A 26860-nucleotide genomic window follows, 5' to 3' on the forward strand; every position below is an offset into this window, starting at 1 on the left:
TTTTACTCAATAAAAATGTATGCAGGATATATCCCATGGACTTCAGAAGTCCCTCAGTTATAGATTGACTCATGTGATGTCACGTATTTGTGAACTGATGTCATCATTGAAATATCAGGGCAGTTGAAAAAGTAACTTTCGATTAAACTAAATCAATGTAGCAGATTGCGTTAATTTTGTAATGTTAACAGATCTTTCGGGGTTCTTTCATATTTCACATCTCTGGCTCTGTGAGTGATGCTACAGATGTGTGACACATTAAAAGAAAAAACTAAATGAGATGGGTTAGGAAGGTGCTGGGCTGCCACATACTCTGGGGATCATCACTCCTCTAAAAGATGCTTTTCATTTGATGAGTGCTGTCTAACATGTAAGATCAGAAGTGACTGCACAGTTTGATCCTCATCGAACCGTTCAGTGACCTGCCATGCCCTCACAACGAGGGTATTGTGACCCTGGAGAAGATCACTACCATGAGGACAGAATGTTTCATCACAGGATGAAGCTGTTGACTACTGATTAGCAGTGACACCTCACAGAGCCGTCACATGTCCTCGCTGTAGGGGTTCAGGGTTTTTCTTTTAATCTGTCTTTCATCTGACTTTACACTCTGCTGTAGAAGTTCAAGGAAACAAGGAGTAGCGCAAAACAGTGTGTACCCAGGAATTTACCAGAAAGTGTCATTTTTAACGTTAATTTTGGAGTCTGACTGAAAGTGAACACAGAAACAGACATTTTGCTAAAATTATCAGGGACACTTGTGCAGTGGTAGTGGATCAGAACTACATGGTGTGTATGAATAATTTGGAAAGCTGCACTCCCTGTTCCATTGAATCTCAGAAGGTTAGGTGGTATGTGGAGTTGGCGACAATGCTAACCACTGCATCACTATGCCACGAAAATCAGTTTTCTGGGGCTTCCATACAATCTTTGATCTATTTCTGTCCTGAAACTTTGTCCCTCCTGACAAACGTACGTTGCTTTTTTGACTGATCGAGTTAAATCAAAGTAAAAGAATAAACGTGCAGCAGAGAAGCGACTGATCATGTAGCAGAAGTGACTTCTTTTTCCTCTTCTGCCTGGATGAGTAATTGGCCTTCCTTTAATTTAACAATATTGTGTCTTTTCATCAGACGCTTCCCACTGTAGCTGATCTGATGCAAAAATAAGGTTGAAAGGGGACAAAGTGTATTTTTACTAAAGTACAGATGAAATACAGGGAGCATTAGATTTAAGTGCCTTTTTATTCTAACATCAGAGGTAGACGTTAAGATGTGGAACTGGGAAGAAAGTTGATTTGTTTCTAGCTAAAAGTCATTAGGATGTAATGATAATGTGGCAGGTAGAGCAGATGCTCAAACATTTTTTAAGGTTCAGAGGTTTTCAGCTGAGTCTAGAAGCCGTTGGTAATGATGGTGCTCACCGTGCTGCATTCTCCTGCTGAGGCTCCCTGGAGCCGCCGGTCTGCAGGCTTCAGTGGCTACAGGGAATCTGTGCATGGGAGGAAGCAGAAAAGAGGTCTTTGAAGGAGATCCGTCCTCATCAGGCTCACTGTGTTTCACCGGCCCGTTCGTCATGCTGCTCATTAACAGGGTCACTCAGAGTGTAGGCAGGCGAAACGTATCCTCAACCATTTTCACCACTGTTTAATTGGTATCCTGGAAGTTACAAAGTAGAATCTCAGCTGGATTGACTCCTCATTGACGAACGTTCTCTCCCTTTCTGTAGCTGAACTCTGACCTGCAGCCGTTTATGAAGAGTGACGTGGGAGAGCCGGCGTCGTTCAGCTTCAGCGCCGCCCCGGTGGTTTTCCACCGTCAGATCGTCGGCCAGGAGACATGGCATCAGCAGCTGCAGCAGGTACAGAGATATACTGTATTTATTATTGTAACACAGGGCTGTGAAACTCATCTTAGTTCAGGTTCCACATTCAGCCCAGTCTGATCTCAAGTGGACCGGACCAGTAACATCACAGCATAATAACCTATAAATAACCATAACTCCACATTTTTCCTTTGTTTTAGTGCAAAAGAGTGCATTTTGAAAATATTCACATTTAAGGAACCATCTTTTTACAAAACATTATGAACAACCTGAAATTTGTCAAGAAAAATAAATTCAATTTCAACAACATCACGCTTCAGTTTATCATTTACACATTACAACTTCCGGATCACAGTGTCGACAAAGGAACACAACATTTAGTCACAGCTATCTGGAACTGAATGATGCAGTATTTTACTTTAAAAAAAGACAAAAAAACATCAAAAACAAGACAAAATATTACAAAAATGAGACACAAAACGACAAAAACAAGAAACAAAATGACAAAAAAAATGACACACGACACGAAACAAAGCAGAAAAGACAAAAAATGAGACAAAAAAGTTGCACAGCAACAAAACAATTGACAAATGAGACAAAAAAATTACACAACAGAAGCGAGAAAAAAATTAACAAAGCAAAATGACAAAAACAATACACAAAGCAATGACTAAAGCAAAACACAAAATGACAAAAATAAGACAAAAACACAAATGAGACAAAATGGAAACAAAATGACAAAAACATGAGACAAACGACAAAAATAGACAAAAAATGACAAAAACAACAAAAACAAGACAAAACATTACAAAAAATGAGACACAAAATGACAAAAGAACAATGAACAATCTAGTATTTTACTGTACGATCAAAACAACTCGTCATGGTCTAGAAATTATTTATAGTTTTATAAATTTACAATCTGCAGTTAATGTCTTCTCTGTAATTTCTACACTTTACAAAGTCGTCCTGTGGGCTAGATTAGACCTTCTGGTGGGCTGGTTTTGGCCCACGGGCCGCATGTTTGACACCCCTGTTCTGACAGAATCTGTCTGCTCCAGGTGATCCAGGCTGGTCCAGACACAGTGTCAGCTTCAGTTTGTTCAGGATTCCATCAGTGTTTAAAGACCTTTTTAACACTCATTTTGACGGTTCACTGATTTTTCTTGTGTTCTAAAGTAATTGAACACTTGGTTAATCATGTTTGGTTCATTTCAGTGTTTGTTCATCCATATTAGAGCCATGAACACTAGACTCAGTTGAGTGAGAGTTGCCAGTCAGATTAGTCTGCCAGTGTGATCAGTGAAGAGGTGACTGTGCAGCTAAACACGATATTAATGAGGCTCAAAAGCAAAATTATCTATATTTTATTTATTGCTTCAGAAAGAGACCAGTTGGGCTCTGAAAGAAGTGTTTGTTGGCATGGTGACTAAAAACCCTTCAGGTATGCAGGCATACGTGTTGCTTCTCACCAATCAAGAGGAGGCTTCATGACCAGAACCTCAAAGGATTTACCTCAAACTCACACTAAACCTTAAAAACAGAAAGGCAGGGTAACAAAAACATTTTTTTAAAAAAAGATTCTGGTCCATCCATTAGCTATACCGTTTAATCCTCACAAAGGTCGCAGGGGGCTGGAGCCTATCCCACCTGACACCCTGGACAGGTAACAGTCTATCACAGGGCTACACTGCAAAAACTCCAAATCTTACCAAGTCTATTTGTCTTATTTTTAGTCAAAATGTTTATCCCACTTAATTTAAGATAAATTCACTTAAGAAGGGGCATTTCAGCAGATGGAAGGACTTGTGCATCTTAAATATCTTGTTAAGTCAAACAATCTTGAAATTACCTTGTTTTGATTTGAATTTTACAAGAAAACTCAAAATAAGTTTAACCCTCGTGTCGTGCTGCAGGTCAAAATTGACCCATTTTAAAGTTTGAAAATGTGGGGGAAAAAATGTTTTCCCAGTGAAGCTTCTGATGTTCACATTTTCAACATTTCTGGGAAATCTTTGAACATTTAATGGTGGAAAAAAGAAATGTTAAAAATGTTTCTTAAGAACATTCACCAAAAAATTGCAAATGAAGACAACAGGAGGGTTAATCAGGTTAATCAAACAGAAAGTAGCCTCTCTCAGCTCATCTCAGTCTTCTCTGTGTTTTCTAAAGACGAAGAGACTCAGCAACAAGTGCTGAAGGGCAATGCTAGGGAAAATATAAACCACACACTGATGTCTGTGAGTCAGAATCTTCAAGAAGACATTGAGTGTTCAGAATTTTACAAAAAATATTAAATGTGATGACTCGGTTTGACATGTGTTTGACCCTAAACTTTGACACCTATGTGTTAAAGGACTGTTCAGATTGAAACGATATGCCACTTTGATCTAGTGTCCATTATTATATTTCACATTAAATACGCTCAGACTCATATAAAATACAGAGTTCTTTGCTGAACTCATAAGTCTTCATGCAGTTAAAGTGTAACAGGTGTAATTAAAAAATTAACTGCACCCTCTGTTGAAGTTTGCTTCTTGTATAGAAGTAGAATTACTGCCAGTCAGACTGCAGTTTAAATTCATGTCTTGACCTTTAGCCTTTTGGATTTAAAGTTTCATCACTTGATTGTTATTGTCCTCTTCGACATTTGTGTAAAATGTTGTCAGAATTAGTACATGAACTCAGGAGGTGGCCAGAAATGCGTTTAGTGAGGTGACAGCGACCTTTGAATAAAATGGAATCAGTTCATCAGCAACAGTGCCATGTTGGAAGAAAGTTCCTCCAGGCCTTCAGGAGGTACAACCTGAAACATAAAGCGTTGGCCTTAGGCTGTTACCAGCACAGCGACATAATAAGCATCCCACTATAAGGTGAAAAGAATATATATTTGAGATATAAAACAATTATTCTATGTTTCCTTGATCTGGTACTTGAGTAAACATGTTTCCAGCTGGTGGGTTCATCTTGTCTATACAGTCTGTCACACAGATACTTAACATGTGCCAAATTTATTGCCCCTCTCGCTGGAGACGATTTGCATCTGGATTTGATTATATGTTGGATAATTTGACATTTGTCAAATGAAGACAATGTTGAATCTGGAATTGCATCAGCCTTGCACTGCAACGTCTACTACAGAGACAGGAGGAGGGTGGTTGTTTCAGGATGGCATTCCAGTTCAGAAACATCGAGGGCAAAGAGTTTGTTCCTGTTGTGGGTTAAACTAGATAGCTGGATAGATAGATGGATAGATGGATGGATGGATGGATGGATGGATAGATGGATAGATGGATGGATGGATGGATAGATGGATAGATAGATGGATAGATGGATGGATAGATGGATAGATGGATGGATGGATAGATGGATGGATGGATAGATGGATAGATGGATAGATGGATGGATGGATGGATGGATGGATGGATGGATAGATGGATGGATAGATGGATAGATGGATAGATGGATGGATGGATAGATGGATGGATAGATGGATATATTCTAGATGGACAGATGGATAGATGGATGGATAGATGGATAGATTCTAGATGGACAGATGGATAGATGGATGGATAGATGGATAGATTCTAGATAGATGGATAGATTCTAGATGGATCGATTCTAGGTAGATGGATCGATTCTAGGTAGATGGATTGATTCTAGATAGATGATAGATAGATTGATTCTAGATAGATAGATAGATAGATAGATAGATAGATAGATAGATAGATAGATAGATAGATAGATAGATAGATAGATAGATAGATAGATAGATTGATTGATGCTAGATAGATAGATTGATTCTAAATAGATGGATGGATAGATTGATTCTAGATAGATTGATTCAAGATAAATGATAGAGTGATTCTAGATAGATTGGTTGATTCTAGATAGATTGATTCTAGATAGATTGATTGATTCTAGATAGATAGATTGATTCTAGATAGACAGATTGATTTTAGATAGATTGATTTTAGATAGATTGATTCTAGATAGATAGATTGATTCTAGATAGATTGATTCAAGATAGATAGATAGATAGATAGATAGATAGATAGATAGATAGATAGATAGATAGATAGATAGATAGATAGATAGATAGCTGATCACGGCTGTAACACAAAACAAACCCATCAAAATCAATAACCATAAGGGGAAAAATTAAAAAGGCTGTATTTAACATTAAAAAAAGTAACTTTGTGCAAAAACATCTATGTAAAATGCATCTTAAAAGAACATTTCATATTTCAGTGACAGAAGTTTTGCACAAATATTAACCAAACTGTCAAAAATGATTGAAGGTTTTCCCTCACATTGTGATTTCATCGGCACCCCAGATTCTTCCTCGCCTGATCGACAGAAAACCTACCCAGGAATTAGTCTGATTCTTAGACCCTGTGAGCATCTTCATTCCAGATCTGGACCAGATACAGCCCCTAACCTTTGTATTAAGCCGGCACTGTTTAAAGCCTGCAGATTAACTTATTCTGCACAATGCAAAAACACAAAAATACAGAAAGACACTTTCAATTAAAAAAATTCTTATTGTTTTTTTGTTTGAAGCCAAAGCAACTAACCAGCATTTACATGGATCCAAGAAAACATGCTGCTTTTTTGACGATACTCCACAGTTACTGTCACGACAATAGTGCTAGATAAAATATGTTGAATAGTTTTTTTTCTTTTTAAAGATGTAAAAGAAGCTTAAATCCATAATAATGTTAGCAAAACTGAATTACATTCAACGCCAGGCACAAAAAGGCTTAGCAGGGCCGGGTGAAAGAGAATATAGAAGGAACATTTCCTAAACTATGACCAGATGTTTAGAATAAAGCAGGACGCATGGCTGAGCTATCCACGGAGATTGCTAAAGAAAGAAAAGGAGGTTTGACTAAATTACCTCTGATCCAGATAAAGATTCTTTAAATGTTACTTGCATAACAGGTGTACTCAAGTGGTTTAGGGTTGGATCAGTTCATCTCATCGGAACTGAAAGTGTTTCTTTCACTCTATATCATGGTCAGTTCAGTACTTTATTTTACTGAAAACTTGTCAGAAGATGGTCGAATGACAAGCATGTCGTCCCCAAGACCTGGACATTATATCCTTCAGAATGTGAATTAAAACCCTTTGTTGGTTTGAAGTGACTTTTTAGGACATAAATAATTCAAATTAAGTATTAGATTTTGTAGTTTGTATTTTTTGTATATTTTATTGTATTTTCTTTTTGTATTTTTGTGCTTTTTATATTACAGATGAAAAGAATTACAATGAATTCCATTTTTTGCCTTCAAGAAGTTTGAAGATGTAAAAATGTGCTGCTTTTGAATTCACTTTCATCAAGTCGTACCTTTAACAGTCAATTAAAAAGTTGTGGAGCATGATGTTGAAACAGCCTCAGAATCCTGAGTAATTTCACTCGTTTTTTTCCTTCTCTTCAAGGCGAAAACTTTCAGAAACCAAGTGGATTACTCAAAGGTAAGCATGCTGCTCTATGTACTCTTCTATTCAGAATCTGCCTCTTCATGGAGCTATGAACTCTTAATTAACCCTTAATTCACAATGTTACGCACATGTTACTCTTACTCCTCACCACCTTTGTTGCTTTTCAGTTACATTTCACACATATTTTCAGAAAATTACGGTGTCAGTCTCTAAGATGGCCTTTCTCTTTGTTGTGTTTCTTCGTTTCCCCTTTTACTGTCTGGCACTGCGTCTGACAGAGCCATCAAAGAGAAACAGGATGTCTTTTCACTGTAACCTAAATCAAAGTTGAGAAACGAGCTTCCCAAAGTCAATGTGCGGAGCAAGGAGGGGACCGATAGGGGTGCAAAGAGAGACTGAAGCTCCAGAGGAGGGGTCTGATGGTGTTGGGAGGGAGGTGGGGCGGTTATCTGGTCCCGTCTGAAACGAGAGCAGGAAGGATTAGTTACCGAGGCCTATTTGTGGAGGAGACACTGAGGCTCTGAGACGGTGGCATTGTGAGAGAATCTCCTTCAGCAGACCTGCGGAGAAGTTTGCGAGGAAGGAGAGGTGAGGGGAGGCGAGGAGGAAAGATGAGAGCAGGATGGGGGGAGGGAAGTGAGATTTTGGGGAGGATAAAGCAGAAAACTTTGCAATGATTCAGCTCAAAGATAGGAACGCATAACAATTAGAGCAACTACCTGTATTTTTATCCACAAATGCACATGATGCAGCATCTGCCAGCATCCATTAGCTCTGATAAATGACAACAAATGTTTCCAGAAACTCCCCCTTGGTACTGTTGTGCTTTCAATCTATTAGTCTTTCACTCCCAAGTCGCAGCACCACCACCCAAAAAAACAAACATTGTAGTAAACAGCTCTGCCAGCTGTAAATCTGATCATTATGGAAGAGAAATGTGGACTGGATTGGGCTTATTTGAAGACATTAATATTTTGGCTGTATTGATATGAAAATCTGACTATATGAAAGAAATTAGCGTGGCTGTCATCCAGCAGCTTCACCCACACTGCAAAAACTCCAAATCTTACCAAGTCTGTTTGTCTTATTTTTAGTCAAAATGTCTCATCCCACTCGATTTAAAATAAATTCACTTAACAAGAGACATTTCAGCAGATGGAGGAACTTGTTTTAAGACAATGCATCTTAAATATCTTAAGTCAAGTTAATATTATTAAGTAACTTATAACAATCTTGAAATTATCTTGTTTTGAGTTGTATTTTACAAGAAAACTCAAAATAAATTTAATACATCTCAAATTAGGAGGTTACATGAAAGCAAAAATAAATTTTTGAGTGAAAAAACTACAGTTTTTTTTTAGCATGTGTAGCTTATTTTAAGACACCTAAGCTTGACAATCCTGGTAATACATAGCTTAAAATAAGTTTTCCCAGCTAATTTTAACCCTCCTGCTGTCCTCATTTACAGGCACCAAAAAATATTGTTTTCTTGTCTGAAAAAATTCAGCAAAAAAAATTCCCCAAATTTCTGAAAATTTGCAAAACCTTCAGGAAGAAAACTCCAATAATTCCTTAAAAGTTTCCCTTAAAAGTTTTATTTTTAAAAAATCCGCCAAATTTGGCAAGAAAATTCTTGTCAGTATTTTCAAAAAATGAGTAAAAATCTTCCAAAAAAATCCTAAAAATATTTAAAGTGATTATATATATATATCAGTAAAACTTCTAATATTTTCTTTAAGAACATTCAGAAAAAAAATCTACCAAAATCCAGCGAAATTCGCTGGATTTTCATTGATTTTTTTGTGAATGTTCTTAAGAAACGTTTTTAACATTTCTTTTTTTTCCACCAAAAATGTTGAAAGATTTCCCAAAAATGTTGAAAATGTGGACATCAGAAGTTTCACTGTGAAAATGGATTTTTTTTCCCGCATTTTCAAACTTTAAAACGGGTCAGTTTTGACCTGCAGGACGACACAAGGGTTAAGATCTCAATATTCTAAATATCATATCTTCTTTCAAGAAATCTTACCAAGCCATTTTTCACTTGTTCTATTGGCAGATTTTTCACTTATTTCAGGGTCAAAGTTCCTTGAATTAAGTTTTTTTCCTTGTTTTGAGAGGGGCATTTTTTCCGGTGCACTCACTGAGACAGAATTACCTTCACAGCACAATTTTATTCCTTATAAATATGAAAAATGTTAAGTCCATGACAATATGAGGAGTAGAAAAAGCTCTCACTATGGCTCCTATAACCTGCAACTTCAACATGTAGCCGACAGATGTGGAGGCTTCTGATTGGCTGAAATGTGATAAAACAGTGATCAGTATCAAATCTGATACTGACCTCATTCTGCTTATTAGTTTTGTTATTTTGGAGCTAATTCCAGATTAAATATATACATTTAAATATGCGCTGCTTTGTCTCTGATGCTGCCATCTCTCTCCATCATATACCCGAGGAAAACATAATGAGACCACCTTTGTTTTCTTCAATTTCTTGTTCATTTTAATGCCTGGTACCACTAAAGGTACATTTGTTTGGACAAATATAATAATAACTACAAAAATAGCTCGTAAGAGTTTAGTTTCAGAGCTGATATCAGACATTTTCCATGGGGTTTCTTGATAATAACCAAAGTCACTTCAGTTCTTCCATCAATATCTATGGCATTGTTTTGCCAAAAACAGCTTTTAGAATTCCTGTTTTCTTTTCTGTTTTAGTGCCATGATCCACACAGGAGTTAGTACTGATTCATAACCATTGTTTCTGATGACTGCAGCTATACATCTTGTCATGCTCTCCACCAGCTTCTGACATTGTTCTGGTGTCACAGCAGCCCATTCCTGTTGCACTAATTCTAACTAATTTGCTTTGTTTTTGGGCTTGGGGTTCTACATTTTCCGTTTGATGACTTTCCACAGGTTTTCAATTGGATTTAGATCTGGTGATTGAGCAGCCAAGGCATGGTTCCAATGTTCTGGTTCTCCATCCAGGCTTTACCTGACCTCGCCGTGTGGTAAGGGGCATTGTCTTGTTGGAAAATCCAGTCATTGGAGGCAGGAAAGAGTTTTCCAGCTGATGACTGTTTTCAAGAGTAGCCCTGTACATGACCTGGTTCATTTGTCCTGTTCCACCCAGACTGAAACTACCCCAGATGGTCACTGATCCACCCCCATGTTTTACTGTAGGGGCAGACAGTCTGGTTTGTAGCTTCTCCAGGCTTCCTCCTAACCAGTAAGTTGGCTGGAGTGGACATCAACTGAAAACTGGATTCATCCCTGAAGAGAACCTTAGTCCAATCATCAACAGTCCAATCCTTGTGATCCCAGCAAAGAGTAACTGGGCTTTCCTCTGCCTTTCCTTGATGAAGGGCTTCTTCCTGCCCTGTGTGACTTCAGACCAGCTTCAACAAGTCGCTTTCCAACTGTCCTTGCTAAACAAGTCACATTTCTCCACAGTGTGCACTCATTATTAAGGTCCATGGAGGTCTGAGGATGATTCCTGTCATCTGGTGGGTAGAAAGACGTTTCCTGACCAGCTAGCAGTTTGGTAGAACCGTGTTGGGCTTGTTTTTTCTTGGTGTAATGAACGGCTGTCTTGGAGATCTTCAGTTTTTTCTCTACCTGTCTCTCACTCAGACCAATTTCCAGCAGTGCCAAGATGGCTGCCTTTGTGGCTTCACATAATTCTTTAGTTTTAGGCGTTATGTGAGAGCTGACAACTTCTGAGTTGTGCTACAGCTTGAATGTAAGCAGGAAACCACTCTAGACCTTTACATGTGCTGCTGATGACATGAAATGTTCTCTTATATACCCTGGGAATACAATGAAGCTGAAGCACGTCAAACAGGACATCAAGTATTATGGAATCAGCTGCATTTTTCGTGATGTTTATTGTATTCTTCAGGTAATAAACCTTTAGTGGTATCAGGCATTGAAATGAACAAGAAATTGAAGAAAACAAGGGTGGTCTAATCATTTTTTCCATGACTGTATAAAAGATGGACATAGCAACTGACGGGGTTGTGGACGACCGTTTTGAAGCCTTGAGGTGGAATTTGGCGATTGAATTCTTGCTGGATTGAAAATGAGCATGTTGAGCGATTCTGTGGATCTGACAGACTTACCTAAAACATACCCAAAAATATTGTTTATTATTTGTTTATTTACTCCAGTTGGGACCATAACTTACTAACTAAGCAACATGCTTTGTTCAAGAAGTCTTGAAACTAGCAATTGAAGCAATAAACTAATTAGCGAAATGTTTTCTGAGGTAACAGATCAGCGATGAAGCTGGGTCATTTTCTCATAGACTTCTTGACAATTGGATTTCTTTTTTGGACCGGACAAGTTGCCCTCTGCTGGCCACTGGAAAGAATGCAGCTTGAAGACACCTTTATGTTGGGTTCCCTTTTCAGACCCAAAGGCTGTATCCATCTTTCTTACACTGCTCTCTGCTTGTAGCCACTACTCCTGTATTTCCAGTACTGTCTGATTGGTTACATTTGAAAAGTAATCGCCTGTATATACTTTAGAATAAATGTTGAAAAGTTATCTTTTAATTAAACAAATGCAAAACATCACCAAATTTTTCATTTTTACTGCAACACTAAGTATCAGTTAATTGGTTTTTGATTACTAATGATCAGTGTAGATCCTACAGTCGCTGTACTAATCAACCTCTAAACATCAAAATGATGAAAAATAAACAAAATATGATTTTTTTTAATGTGATCCTGATTCTTTTTAACTGAAAGATGTCCCACCCAGCGTTCTCACATATACAGTGTAGATTCGTCTCATGTGCTACACCTGAATATTGATGAGATCAGAATGCACAGGAGGGATGTGAAGCTGTGAAGACAAAAGGAAAGAACAGGATGAGGAACTTACCAGCTTCACCAAATGTAACGTGCAAACAGGGATATTAAGACACGAGGGTCACAGATCAGATGGTGTAAAATGAGTGAGGAAAAATAACCTTTATTACATTAAATAAGCAGCCAGGGTGAGTTCAACACTAGAAGCATTTTTTTGTTGTTTTTTTTTTTTTAAAGAAGGAAGGCCTACGGGGCTTTCCACCTCCAGAATTCATGAGGTAAAATGCCCTCAGCAAAAAGATGTCCCAACACAGCAACAGGAAGACACAAAGAGATGCCCAAATTCATACTTCCAGCTCTCTGTCTGGGCTGATCTGACTCGATATTTTCTGCTTCCTCTTGTATGAGATGTATGTGCTGCCTGTGGAGGTGTGGGCTGTGTTTAAAATTAAAAATCATTTAGGAATTCAAATCTTTCACACATTCCATAGAGAGGACTGAGCATAAAAAGTAATGACAAATACAACCAATATTGTTGCATTGGTGAGGAATTCTAATTTCCATGCTTCACACTTGAGTTCATTCACATCAAATCAAATCATTACCTGGATTACTGCAGAAGCTGGCTGTGCACCAGTCCTGTGAACTGTTGCCATCATTAGTCAACTGAAAAAAGCAGAGAGCTGTGAGCGATGTCAGTAACACCTGCAGAGACAAACGATCCAGGGCATTTACCCTCTCATTGTTAGACATTTAAAACACAGCTCAGTGGTGATTGGGAAGTTTTCCCCTCGTATCTAAATGTGCTGATGTGCCTTCAGTGGAACCAGGGGCAGCATGCAAACAGACATGACTGCTGGACCAAGGCTTCGTGGTATTAAGAGAAATGCTTGTCTTCCATCCAGTTTTTCCCCTCACTTTAAGAGTCGGCTAACTTTCTCTGGCTCTTAATGGTTTATTGTGTTGACAGCTGGATAGTAACGGGAGTGACACAAACATGACAAACTAATGTGTGTTTTCATCCTTCTACAGCTTTTGGCAGCAGTTAAGTCGGAGAAAGGCGTGAGCTCAGCGATGGACTTGTGCTGTTACCATAGCAACAAGGCTCTGGAGGCCATCCAGGCTTTCCCCTCCTCCGAGGCTCGATCCGCCTTGGAGAACATCGCCTCCGCCATCACCAAATTCTGACCTGGACACACAGACACACACTCCTGTGCAGCCCGGAGTGTCTTTGTCTGCAGAGGATGAGATCCGGTGAACAGATGACACTTCAGAGACAAATGAACTTGTTGTGATCCAGATGCTGGTTTATGTCTGGAGAAACTCTTCATCAGAATGCAGTATCTATAAATGGCCGTCATTAAATAAAAACACATTACTTCAGCATCATGTCATGTGTTTTGTTGGCTCTGATGCATACCCTTCCTCTGCTGCATGGAGAAAACATCACGCCAGGCTGCATTTTTAAACCTGGCAGGTTATTGTTACCTTGCTTATCAGCAAAGGCACATACCAGGCAGAACGTAATTTAAGATGTTTTGAAGAATTGTTATTGTCATCTGGAAAATGTGCCATGAACAGCAAATGATGCACCAAGCAGTACTTATTCTGACTAAAATTCATTTTTTAGCGTCAGTTCATCCCGCTCATGACTGCTCAGCTCAGATGATGCTGAAATCGTAGCTGCTGGATGTAGTGGGTGTTTGCCAAATTAAAGAGTGACACCAAACCAGATGTAAAAATGTCTCAAAGTCATGTTCTACCAGGTATGAACCTCTGCTGATAAGCACAGCTGCAAAAAGAAGTTGGTAGTTTCTAATGGAATTTGGCTTGATCCTTTCTGTACAGCAGGAACTAGTGTGAATCAGGAGTAATGTCATCTATGTTGCCTTCTTATGTCCGTCCCCGTGCCGCTGTATGTGATCCAAGTCAGCCCAGGGGCGGGGAAAGGTCACCCAGCCTCTCCCCTTGGCCCAGCCAGCGAGCGCATTGAAGCTCCGCCAAGCAGTAATTATTAATGAAGAGACCTGAGCAAATGGACAGGAAATGCAGAGGTATTGATTGGGCCGGCTGCCCTGCTCTAAGCCGTACAGGCTGGCGCCAGCCTGGTGGCCTGTGGTTTCCCAGGCTGCTGTCTGCGGAGGGGGGGGGGGGGGGGCAGCCAAGGTGTGAAATCAGGCCACTGCTGGCAGCTGTCTGTCACATCCAGGCCACACCTGAAGGACAGAGCACCGGAGACAGGACGAGAGCAGAACAACACTGAGGGTCCACCGCTAACAAAGAAGATGAGTGTAGCTCCAGAGAACAGCAGCACACGGTGGTGACGCATCCAAACATCTTCAAAGCTCCTGAACTGAAAGCTCCACGGGTCGACAGTAAACTAAACAGACTTAGCAAAAGAGATGAAGTACCAGTCAAAAGTTTGGACACAGCTTCTCATTCAATGCTTTTTATTTGTTTGTACTATTTTAGATTAATACTGAAGATAAACACTATTTTGTTTACAAAATAATTCCATATGTATTCTGTTTTGATGTCGTCAGTGTTAACCCTGTAAACCCATTACTGCAGAAATACAACAATGTTTCTGACTTCTCCTCTATAGGGTCACTACCAGGTCAAAGCTGTATTCAGTGATGAACTGCAAATTAAAACAGGGTTTCCATGCATAGACGAACTGTTAGTACCACCTGAAGAGATTTTAGGCACAGATTTGTGTCAAGTAAGGTAACACAAGTCCATCCCACTATCCTCCACAGGACCACAAAATGCCTGAAACATCGATGGATGGATGGATGGATGGATGGATGGATGGATGGATGGATGGATGGATGGATGGATGGATGGATGGATGGATGGATGGATGGATGGATGGATGGATGGATGGATGGATAGATAGATAGATAGATAGATAGATAGATAGATAGATAGATAGATAGATAGATAGATAGATAGATAGATAGATAGATAGATAGATAGATAGAGAGACAGATAGACAGACAGACAGACAGACAGACAGACAGACAGACAGACAGACAGACAGACAGACAGACTTTTTTAATCCCGAGGGAAATTTATTTATACACTGGACACGTCTCTAGTTCAGTCCCAGGTCTAACACAAAGAGACACACAACCATGCACCCTCACTCTCACACCTGCAGCCAGTTTAGGACCAACAATTAACCTTTAATTAACAATAGTATGCTTGTCTTTACACTGTGGAAGATCGTGGAAACTCCACAATCCTGATGTTTCTTAACCACTGAAAAAAAAAGCCTCAACAGCTGGAAGTTTGTTAGAGACGTTCCTGTCCCAGTCAGAGTGAACAGTTCCCTATCAGTGTCATCATTTCACATTTCTATCCGTCTAATTAAAATCAAAATGAATGAAACTCTACATGATCTGTACATTGTGTTAGTTGTTAATGAGCAGTATAATAAGCTATGATGAGGACAGCCAGCATTCTAACTGTATTCTGCTGTGAGCTTTTAACTGCAGGAACCGCTGTGCTTTAACCCAGCGGCAGTGAGCTGCTAGACCAGATTAGACTCCTTCTGGTTCCCTAAAGAAAAACTCAACTTACATCAACTCAACTTGCATCCAAGTTGCACCATGTGAAGAAAATCGTAATTTATCCCATTCTGGTGTGTAAAACAACAATTCACAGCTTGAAAAAGCTTGTGAGCTTGTTAAGAAAACATTCAAAGATTACCAGCTGCTATTATTGCTGCTTTTGGAGTCTACTGTTTACATGTTGGATGTAATGATGTGATCAGATAGCAGCAGATCTGACAACAAGAGGCAGAGCAGTGGAGCAGCAGAGAGGGACTGAAGGTGAGAAGTGGATGAGAGGTGAGGAGGAGGTGATGGGATATGAAAGAAGACGGTGGGGTTGAAGTGCAAGAGAAGGTGATGTGGAGTGAACTATTTCAACAACAAGCTGCTGTCTGTTGCTGGGTTGTTCGTCCACTTCCTCTGCTGTTCTGGGTTCAGAGAGGCGCTGCATGTGCCAGGGAAAGCCTCAGGCTCCTTATGAAAGATTTATCCTCGCCGTGAGGAGACATGAGGAAAGTTACATGGAAAGTTAAAAGGAGCAAACAAGGAAAGAGGCTGGGGCGCTGCCAGGACAACAAATAGAGTTACTAAAGCAAACTTTTCTCCAGAAGATGGAGTCTGGCCTGAGCAGTGAAACTGTTGCATGGACGCTCCCAGTAGAAATCAACTCAGCTCTGCACAAGAGGATTTGATGGGAAGAGTTTTTCCTGTTGCTGTTGTTTTTTAACTTCAAGAGGAGAACAGAGTTCTTCCTGTGGTAAAGCTAAATGTTTAATGTAGAACAGAAATCATAGCTTGCTGCTGCCACCATTAATCTGTCTGATGTCTCCTGCGGAGCCCAAATAAAGAGCAGAATGAGGAAGGAGGGAGGTTTGTCAGTTTTATATCCTGCACAGCAGAAACCCGACTCTGTGTTTGCTTACAGTTTCCAGTTTGGGAGTCTTGGGTATCATGAAAGCAAGAGTTGGCAAGACTATAAGTTTACATCCAAAACATGAAGAGGGTAACAGCAGGCCTAGTGTGCCTGGCCCAGACGATGAGTGGTGTAATTACAGCAGGGTCCAGTGGAGAGAGTGGGTCAGCACAGTCCGACAGATTCCATTACACACTCGCTCACACATGGAAACGCTGCTGTGGATGCTGGGGACACAGCAGCTGTTAGCCTGTAAGTCTGACAGAACAGACGCAGTCTTAAAGTTCAGTTAAACACCAGACACGCCAAAAACATTGCTGTGAACAGTTTCCATCATTTAGGAATAAAAAACGGTACGTCTTTCTGATAACGGTTTATTAAAGGCCTTAATAGTGACTAATAGATCCTCTGTTCGTGTCTGTTATAAGTCATTAACCCCCATGTTGTCCTGCAGGTCAAATTGACCCGTTTTAAAGTTTGAAAATGTGGGAAAATATATATATTTTCACAGTGAAAGCTTCCACATCCTCAACATTTTTGGGAAAGTTTTGAAAATTTTTTGATGGAAAAAAAGAAATGTTGAAAAAGAATGTTTCTTTAAGAACATTCAGAAAAAAATCAACCAAAATCCAGTGAATTTCGCAGGATTTTGGTAGATTTTTTTCTGAATGTTCTTTTAAAAAATAATAGAAGTTTTACTGACATAAATATAATCACTTTCGATGTTTTTAGGATGTTTTTTGGAAGGTTTTCTTTTTTCTTTTAAATTTTTATTTCTTGCCTTTTTTTTTTTTCTTTTTTTTTTTTTACATAAAATGTTAAGGGAAACTTTTAAGGAATTTTTAGAATTTTCTCCCTGAGGATTTTGCAAATTTTTAGAAATTTGGGGATTTTTTTTTTGCTGAATTTTTGGATTTTTTTCAGACGAAGGAACAATATTTTTTGCTGCCCGTAAATGAGGACAGCACCAGGGTTAAATACATTTTTGGTTTACAAAGTCACAATAAAGCTTGTAGCTGGCATCACAATCCATCAGGAAGGCGGCTCCAACAGATTCACTTGTCTTCTGAGCGTCTTCCAGCGTCTTTGAGTTTTTGGAAAAGCGCTTTATAAATAAAATTTATTATTATTATTATTATTATTATTATTATTATTATTATTATTATTATTATTATTATTATTATTATTATTATTCTGAGAAAGGTTTGCAACAAAAAAAATCTATCTTTCCAAGAATTTCACACATTGAAACCAGTTTAGTCATAATAAGGATTACTATTCATGTCTGTAAAACTTTGTCATTTAAGAAAATCTCTGATGAATTGGAACTGCAGTGTTTGAAAGGTGTGTGCATTTCCAGGTAGGGAGGGTCGAATGAAACAAGTTGTGACTGCAGGTTTTAGTCAGTTGTGTTGCAGTAATATCCCTTTAAAAGTTCAGTTTGATGGAACGGATTGTAAATAGCATTTATAATAACTCGTTAACATGTAAATTGATAGTGTTTCAGACAGTCATGAACTCATGATCCTCTATTTCATGAATTTACAACATTCAAAACTGCATAAATACCAGAAAAGCTAAACACATTTACCGAAGTACTGAACTTGAGAACAATTTCCAGTTATGTGATTTGAGTGTTTCTGTTTTCTGCTACTTTATACTTCTGTCACAACATTTCACATTTCCAGATTTGGTTTAACCCTCCTGTTGTCCTCATTTACGGGCACCAAAAAATATTGTTTCCTTGTCTTGAAAAAAATCCAAAAATTCAGCAAAAAATTCCCCAATTTTCTGAAAATTTGCAAAACCTTCAGTAAGAAAAATCCAGCGGAATTCGCAGAATTTTGGTTGATTTTTATGTGAATGTTCTTAAGAAACAGTTTTAACATTTCTTTTTTCCTACCAAAAAATTTTCAAAAATTTCCCAAAAATGTTGGAAATGTGGACATCAGAAGTTCCACTGTGAACAGATTTTTTTCCCACATTTTCAAACTTTGAAACGGGTCAATTTTGACTCACAGTCGACACGAGGGTTAATTCAAATTACTCACAAGCTACAGAGCAGATAAACTATATAAAGTAGTTAAATCACCTCTAGCAGCTTCAACATTACAGCGATGAACACATGAACGCATCAATATTACAATTTAAAAAACATATTCTACATTCCACATGATGAGTACTTTATATATAAGTATATTTTGACATTAAACCTTTTGTATTGTTCCTGAAGAAAACATTTTAATGCATCACTTTTCCTTGTAACAGCCTGTTTGCACTGTGGAGATGGTAGTTCTGATGAGCTGTGAAGGCTTCTTTCTCCTCTGTAGTTATTATGAAGGACAAAAGTGTTTACAATCTCGCAGCCCTGAACCTTTCATTGATTTCTATCTCATTTATTCTATTTAATAGATATTAAGGATGTTTCTATGGAAAGTATTCTGAGAAACATATGTATGTGATTTGTTACTATATAATTAAAACTGAACTGAACTGAACTGAACTGAACTGAACTGAACTGAACTGAACTGAACTGAACTGAACTGAACTGAACTGAACTGAATTGAACTGAATTGAATTGAATTGAATTGAATTGAATTGAATTGAATTGAATTGAATTGAATTGAATTGAATTGAATTGAATTGAATTGGAGGCTTTAGGGACTAAACATTAAACATTTGTAAAAGGAGTCTTATTAGGATTTATTTGTGCCAATACAATCCAGAAGCTTTAGAATAAATACATTTCTTTGTAGATTTTTAATGTTTTCTGTAGTTTTATTTAGTTCGGAGCCTTCATGGGGCCTACAGTGAATGACATGACTGTTTGCACTCCGACATACCCGTCGTCATCCACGCTTCATATTACTGTTGGACAAATTCGGTGTAAATTGAAGACTGTACGTTTATTCATAATTGAGTTTTACAATCGCTCAGCAGAGAGCAATATCATTTATGCTGCTGAGAAACTTCACAGCCTAAAAATGATTATGTTTCCTCGTAGGATTTACAGTTTTCCAGTGGCGTAATAATCCTGTTTACAGCCTGTTTTAGTGTCTGTGCTTGTCTCATATGAGCTTTAAATTCTCACACCTCAGAGACATGGATGTCAGCCTGGACTGATTGTGATTTAGTGTCTGTGTTTAACCTTCCTGTTGTCCCCATTTATGGGCATCAAAAAATATAGTTTCCTTGTCTGAAAAAAATTTAAAGTTCTGCAAAAATATTTCAAATTCCTGAAAATTTGCAAAACCTTCAGGAAGAAAATTCCAATAATTCCTTACAAGTTTCCCTGAAAAAATGTATTTGGAAAAAAAAAACATATTTGGCAAGAAAATTCTTGTAAATATTTTCAAAAAATTAGTAAAAATCTTCTGAAAAAATCCTTAAAATATCCAAAATGATTAAATACAAATCAGTAAAACTTCTGATATTTTTAAAAGAACATTCACAAAAAAATCAACCAAAATCCAGCAAATTTTGCTGGATTTTGGTTGATTTTTTTGTAAATGTTCTTAAAGAAACATTCTTTTTAAACATTTCTTTTTTTTTCCACCAAAAAATGTTCAAAAATTTCCCAAAAATGTTGAAAATGTGAACATCAGAAATTTCACTGTGAAAAATATTTTTTTTCCCTCCACATTTTCAAACTTTAAAATGGGTTAATTTGACCCACAGGAGGATTAAACCCTGGAATGGACTGATGCCTTCCTGGTGCATACTGGGATAGATTCTCTGAAGCACCTGTGACCCTATTAAGAATAAGGTTTATGTAAAATGAGTGAGTGAATATGATTGTAGAGTGATATTAGAGTCTCCATTTGTCTTCTTGTGAATGACCTATCAGTAAACACCTGCTAATATCATCATATGGCCGACGGTGATGGATGGAAGTCGTTCTCCTGAGATGGGAACAGTACGGCTGATTGGCCTCTTCCACACAGACGAGCATATTGGCCAAAAATGACACTTTAACGAGCTCTTCCCCGTGTTAAGTGCCGCACGCCGGCCCCTCGTCGCAAGCCGTCGCCTGGCTGACCCTGGGCTGTGCTCCCCCCCTGCTCAGGGCCTGCTCGCTTCATTGGCTGACAGATCAGACTGCCATGGAGACAGCTCATTAGCCGAATAATGAGAGTCACACCGGCCACACGTTGTCTTGTTATATCATCTCTGTATCGACGTATTTGTGGCTGGGGACAGAACATTGGGTGCTACTGTGTGCATAAAATGGCCAGTGATTAAGATAGAATTATGGCATGCAGAAGTCTCCAGCTCATCTCTGACTGACAGTAAAGAAAACTAGTTGAAGCTCTGCTCCAGCGACCAGCTCTGTTTAATAACTTCTCTATCCATTTTTTTCCTGTTGCAACATTATGGCAGAGCTCCTTCCATCATCATTTCCATCAACTGCTTTCTGCTGCCACCAGCTCCATGTTTAACCCTCCTGTTGTCCTCATTTATAGGCACCAAAAAATATTGTTTCCTTGTCTGAAAAAAATCCAAAAATTCAGCAAAAAAATTCCCCAAATTTCTGAAAATTTGCAAAACCTTCAGGAAGAAAATTCCAATAATCCCTTAAAAGTTTTCTTTAAAAAAAAAAATCCCCTAAATTTGGCAAGAAAATTCTTGTAAATATTTTCAAAAAAATTGAGAAAATCTTCAAAAAAAATCTTAAAAATATCTAAAGTGATTCCATATATATCAGTAAAACTTCTGATATTTTCTTTAAGAACATTCACAAAAAAATCAACCAAAATCCAGTGAAATTCGCTGGATTTTGGTTGATTTTTGTGAATGTTCTTAAGAAATGTTTTTAACATTTCTTCTTTTCCACCAAAAAATGTTCAAAGATTTCCCAAAAATGTTGAAAATGTGGACATAAGAAGTTTCGCTGTGAAAATAGATTTTTTTTTTCCCACATTTTCAAACTTTAAAATGGGTCAATTTTGACGCGCAGGACGACACGAGGGTTAAAAGTGTTTCACAGCAAAGATTTGTCTCTAGAATCTTTAAACATGGGATCTCATATGATTCTGTGATTACTGACAGACAAAAAGCCTTCTGTTTTTTTCCACACAAAATAACTTGTTGACTATCATTTAAACCAGAGGTGTCAAACATGCGGCCTGCAGGCAGAAACCGGTCCTCCAGAGGGTCCAATCCGGCCCTCAAAGAGTAAAAATTACAGAGAAGACATTAACTGCAGATTGTAAATTAGTAAAACTATAAATTTAAAATAATTTCTAGACCATCACAAGTTCTTTTGATCAGAGTAAAATATGAGATTGTTCATTGTTCTTTTGTCATTTTGTGTCTCGTTTTTGTAATATTTTGTCTTTTTTCTGTTATTTTTTTGTCATTTTTTGTCTCACTTGTGTTATTTTTGTAATTTTTGGTCTCATTTGTCCATTTTTTGTTGCTTTGTAACTTTTTTGTCTAGTTGTTTGTCTCTTTTGTGTTTTGTTACGTGTCGTTTGTCTCAATATTATGTCATTTTGTTTCTCACTTTTGTCATTTTGTGTCTCATTTTTGTCTTGTTTTTGTTGTATTTTGTCTTTTTTTAAAGTAAAAATGTTGTGTTCCTTTGTAGACACTCTGTGATCTGGAAGTTGTAATGTGTAAATGACAAACTGAGGCTGAATGTTGCTGAAATTGAACTTATTTTATTTTATTTTTTTTTAATCTTAAGAAATTTCAGTTTGTTCATAATGTTTTGCAGAAAGATAATTCCTTAAATGTGATTTTCAAAATGTACTTTTTTGCACTAAAGCAAAGGAAACATCTGGAGTTGTGGTTATTTATAGTTATTATGCTGTGATTTTAATGGCCCGGCCCACTTGAGATCAATTTGGGCTGAATGTGGAACCTGAACTAAGATGAGTTTGACAGCCCTGCTTTAAACAGTCAAGTATAGTTGCATTAATGAAGGTTTTATCTTAGGTTTTCTTTGTGAATAGAGCAAAAAGCAAAGTTTTATGGATCACCACTTCAAGGAATAAACAGATGCATTGACAATGAGGACCAGTCAGTCTCAGGTGTAACTGGAGGAGGAAATCATTGTCAAATGAAGCATCAACAACACAACAGAACATTTTTAAGGCAGGTTACTGTTGCTTGCCCTCTGGTGGAGACACAGATCCAACACTCCCAGTATGGAAAGGTACAGACAGGAACTCTCCTGTAGTTGCAGTCTTTTTCCACTTGGGGGCGATGTTGTCCACATAATGGTGCTTCTGTGGTTGCCAGAGGTTATCACTGCAAAGGGGATCATCCCTAACACTGCTGGTTTTCTTCACAAATTGTATTAATAGATAGAATATAAATGTATGTACAAATACATAATTTTATATATACATATATACAGTACAAGTCAAAAATTTTAGAACGCCACAATTTTTTCCAGTTTTTAATTGAAATTCAAGTAGTTCAAGTCCAATGAATAGCTTGAAAATGTCGATGTCCTACGATCAAAAATTGATGCGTTGGAGGAAGGGCTGGAGGCAGTCCTTCCTGGGCATGTTTGGGAAGCCGTTTCCAAACACACAGAGACAGCACAGATGGCGCAGCATGCTAAGGGCAAAGAAAGGCAAACACGGAAATTTCAGAACCATGAGTCCCGGTTCTATAGTTCCAGGGGGGAACAAGAATGGGCCAAAATACAGAGCTCTGAAGGAAGGACTGGCGGCAGTCCTTCCCAGGCGGCCACACAGAGCAAAACAGCGGAACTGGACACCTATGACAAATGGGTTAAGAATTTGTCAGACAGAGAGCTCACTCCAGCCGAGCGGGGGGTCCTTGCCAAAGGACTGAACTTTGCAGTCACACCAGATGAGTTACCGGTGGTGGACTTGGTGACGGCCACAGAATCGGCCATTAGGAACAATAGGTTGTCAGAGACAGAGGCGGAACAGATCAGGCTTAAGGTGTCGGCAGCACTCTCCAGTGCCAAGTTACCCCCGTCCAACATCTCCGCACAGGAGAAACGGGCACTGATAACTCTGCAGAAGGATCCCAACATCACAATCCTACCTGCAGATAAGGGGAGATGTACTGTTATCCTTAACACAGCTGACTATCACTCAAAGGTCAGCAGCCTCCTATGTGACTCAGCAACTTATGAGACCCTAAAACGAGACCCCACCAACACCTACAAACTCAAAGTGGTTAACTGCCTGCAAAAACTGGAGAAAGGTCAGATCATCGACCGGGCCCTGTACTACAAACTCTATCCAGGCGATGCTATCCCTTGCATATACGGGCTGCCAAAAATTCACAAAGAGGGCGCCCCTCTGAGACCAATTGTAAGCAGCATCAACTCTGTGACATACAACATTGCTAAGTATCTTGCCACCATCCTTTCCCCATTGGTGGGGGACACCCCCCACCACATAAGGAACTCGATGGACTTTACAAACAAGGTCAGAAAAATCAGCTTAGACCCTGAGGAAACTATGGTTTCATATGACGTGACTTCGCTTTTTACTTGCATTCCCACTGGAGATGCAATACAGACAGTAAAGAGAAAACTGTTGCTTGACAACTCTCTGTCTGAGAGGACCAACCTCTCCCCCGAACAGGTGTGTGACCTCCTTAACCTTTGCCTCAGCACCACTTATTTCCAGTACAACAATGGTTTCTACAGGCAAAAACACGGCTGTGCCATGGGATCCCCTGTATCCCCCATTGTAGCTAACCTGTACATGGAAGAAATGGAGATTGTGGCACTGAGAACATTCAGTGGCCACTCCCCGAGGCACTGGTTCAGATATGTGGATGACACATGGGTCACCATCAGGAAGGGTGATGTCGAACCTTTCACAGAACACCTCAACTCGGTGGATAAAAACATCAAGTTCACAAGAGAGGATGTCCAAGACAACTGTCTGGCGTTTCTAGATTGCGTGGTACGCATTGAAACCAATGGGGAACTCAACATTGAGGTCTACAGAAAACCCACTCACACAGACCAGTACCTCCTGTTTGATTCACACCACCCACTAGAACACAAGTTGGGGGTGATCCGTACCTTAAAGCACAGAGCACAGAACATCCCATCAGAAGCGGATGGAAAAAGAAGGGAACACAAACATATTCACTCTGCTCTTCAAACTTGTGGCTATCCAAACTGGGCTTTTATCAAAACAGCAAAAAAGCGCAGGGAGGATAAGAAAGACGAGGACCACAAAAAGAGAAACAACATTGTCATCCCCTATGTGGCAGGAATTTCAGAGAAACTCAGGAGGATCTTTAACACCCACCAGATCCCAGTACACTTCAAGCCCAGCAACACTCTGAGGCAAAAGCTGGTCCATCCCAAGGACAAAATTCCAAGGGAGAAACAGAGCAATGTGGTGTACGCAGTGCAGTGCAATGAGGAATGCTCTGACCTGTACATTGGAGAGACTAAGCAGCCATTACACAAGCGCATGGCACAACACAGGAGGGCCACGACCACAGGCCAGGACTCAGCAGTCCACCTCCACCTCAAGGAGAAGGGGCACTCCTTTGATGACCACAAGGTGCGCATTCTAGCCAGAGAGGACAGATGGTTTGAGAGAGGGGTAAAAGAAGCCATTCATGTCAAACTAGAACGGCCATCTTTGAACAGAGGAGGGGGCCTCAGACACCACTTGTCTCCCACTTACAACGCCGTTCTTAGAGCCCTCCCAAGGAGGTGCAGCCATCTGTCCCACTTGCAGTCAGGTTACCCCCAACCACCCTCCTAGAGGGCTGGGAGGGGTAACGACCGCCCATCAAAGGCTAACGACTCACATTAACACCTAACGAGTCTGTTGGTTTCGGGTCTTTGTCCACTTGTTTTTGCCACCACCCTCCTGGTGGATAAATATCTGGTACTCCCCACCAGGCTTTCAGAACTGAAGAAGCCTCTTGGATGAGAGGTGAAACGTTTTCGACTCACACGAGGTTAGTCCAGTTGCCATAACTTATGCTTGCTTGAGAATAGCTTGAAATGCTACAAAGGTAAATGGTGAACTGCCAGAGGTTTAAAAAAGGGTAAGGTTACCTTAAACTATAATATAATGTACATTTCAGAATTATATAAAAAGGCCTTTTTCAGGGAACAGAAATCAGAAATAGGTTAACAACTTAAAGCTGTTCTGCAGCAATGGAGGTTGATCAAGCCTTGAAAGTACTACTACTAACTTTTCTTGATTACTTCCTCCTCTGTCTGCATAAAGTAGTGTTGGAACACACCATGGCACCACACCCTCCAGAGCATTATTAGAACAGTATTGTCCTGCAGCACGTAGTGTGTTGATATAAAAATGGAGAGGAAAAGGCAATTAACAATAGAAGAGAGACAGACCATAATAACACGTTAAAATGTAGATCTTTCCTACAGAGAAATTGTGAAGAACATCAAAGTGTCAGTGAGTCCATTTTTTTTCACCATCAAAAGGCTCAGAAACTGGAGGAAACTCTGACAGGAAGAAGTCTGGAAGAACCAAAGCCACAACAGAACCAGAAGACCAGTTTGTGAGAGTCAACAGCTTGGTAATAGGAGCTCACAGGACAACAGCTTCAATCAGCTTCATAGTGGTCGTAGGAAGAAGTCTCAGTTTAACTGTGGAGAGAAGACTTGGAGCTGCAGGTTTGACAGGTGGAGTTGCAGCAGAAAGCCGTTGCTAAGACGTCAGAATAAGAAAAAGAGGCTTTCCTGGACCATGAAACACCACCAATGGATTACTGAAGACTGGAAGAAGCTATTATGGACTGATTTGAAATCGTTAGTTCATCAGCAGGATTTTTGTAGTCGTCCAGTAGGAGAAAGGATAGTTCCTCAGTGTGTGACATCACCTGTTAAACATGGAGGAGGAAGTATGATGGTCTGGGGCTGTTCTGTTGGATCCAGGGTCGGTTCTTGTACAGAGTGAGAGGAACCCTGAACCTAAACAGCTACCACAGCATTCTGCAGCTCCATGCAGAACCCTCTGGTATGTTCTAGTTGGTCAGGAGTTCATCCTACAGCAGATAATTATCCAGAACATCAGTCCAAGCTCTGCCAGAACCACCTTAGGAAAAAAGAACCAGATGGTGAGCTTGAAAACATGGAGTGGCAGCACAGTCTCCAGACTTAAACCTCATGGAGATGGTTTGGATGAACTGGACAGAAGAGTGAAAGCAAAGAACCTACAAGAACCACACATTTATGGGAACTTCTGCTGCAGAGCTGGAAGAACTTTCTGAAGAATGTTTGATTTCCATTGTGGAAAGAATGAGTGTGTTCAGCTGTTAGATCTGACAAAGGTGGTACTTTGATGAGTCAAAATTTTAGAACA

General features: G+C 39.2%; 2 protein-coding genes across 3 annotated transcripts in view; both read left to right on the top strand.

The window, feature by feature from the left end:
• Nucleotides 1–13472, top strand: part of pdss2 (prenyl (decaprenyl) diphosphate synthase, subunit 2) — a 51138-nt gene extending 37666 nt beyond the window's left edge. For both annotated transcript variants that reach the window (XM_055006065.1, XM_055006066.1), the window contains exons 6-8: nucleotides 1729–1860; nucleotides 7267–7302; nucleotides 13122–13472. In XM_055006065.1, coding sequence (XP_054862040.1) covers nucleotides 1729–1860; nucleotides 7267–7302; nucleotides 13122–13277 — 324 coding nt within the window. In that variant the 3' untranslated portion in view covers nucleotides 13278–13472. The remainder of the gene's footprint in view (nucleotides 1–1728; nucleotides 1861–7266; nucleotides 7303–13121) is intronic.
• Nucleotides 13473–23116: 9644 nt separating this feature from the next.
• On the top strand, nucleotides 23117–25515 carry LOC111565385 (uncharacterized). The gene has a single exon (XM_055005708.1). It carries the CDS (start codon nucleotides 23117–23119, stop codon nucleotides 25283–25285), a length of 2169 nt encoding a protein of 722 aa, XP_054861683.1. The 3' UTR covers nucleotides 25286–25515.
• The last annotated feature ends 1345 nt before the right edge of the window (nucleotides 25516–26860 follow it).

The sequence above is a fragment of the Amphiprion ocellaris genome, chromosome 20, assembly GCF_022539595.1.
Source record: "Amphiprion ocellaris isolate individual 3 ecotype Okinawa chromosome 20, ASM2253959v1, whole genome shotgun sequence".
Classification (NCBI taxonomy): Eukaryota; Metazoa; Chordata; class Actinopteri; family Pomacentridae; genus Amphiprion; species Amphiprion ocellaris.

Bases quoted from the DNA above. Each gene is read 5' to 3' on its own strand.
- LOC111565385 (XM_055005708.1), top strand. From the start codon at position 23,117: ATGGCGCAGCATGCTAAGGGCAAAGAAAGGCAAACACGGAAATTTCAG.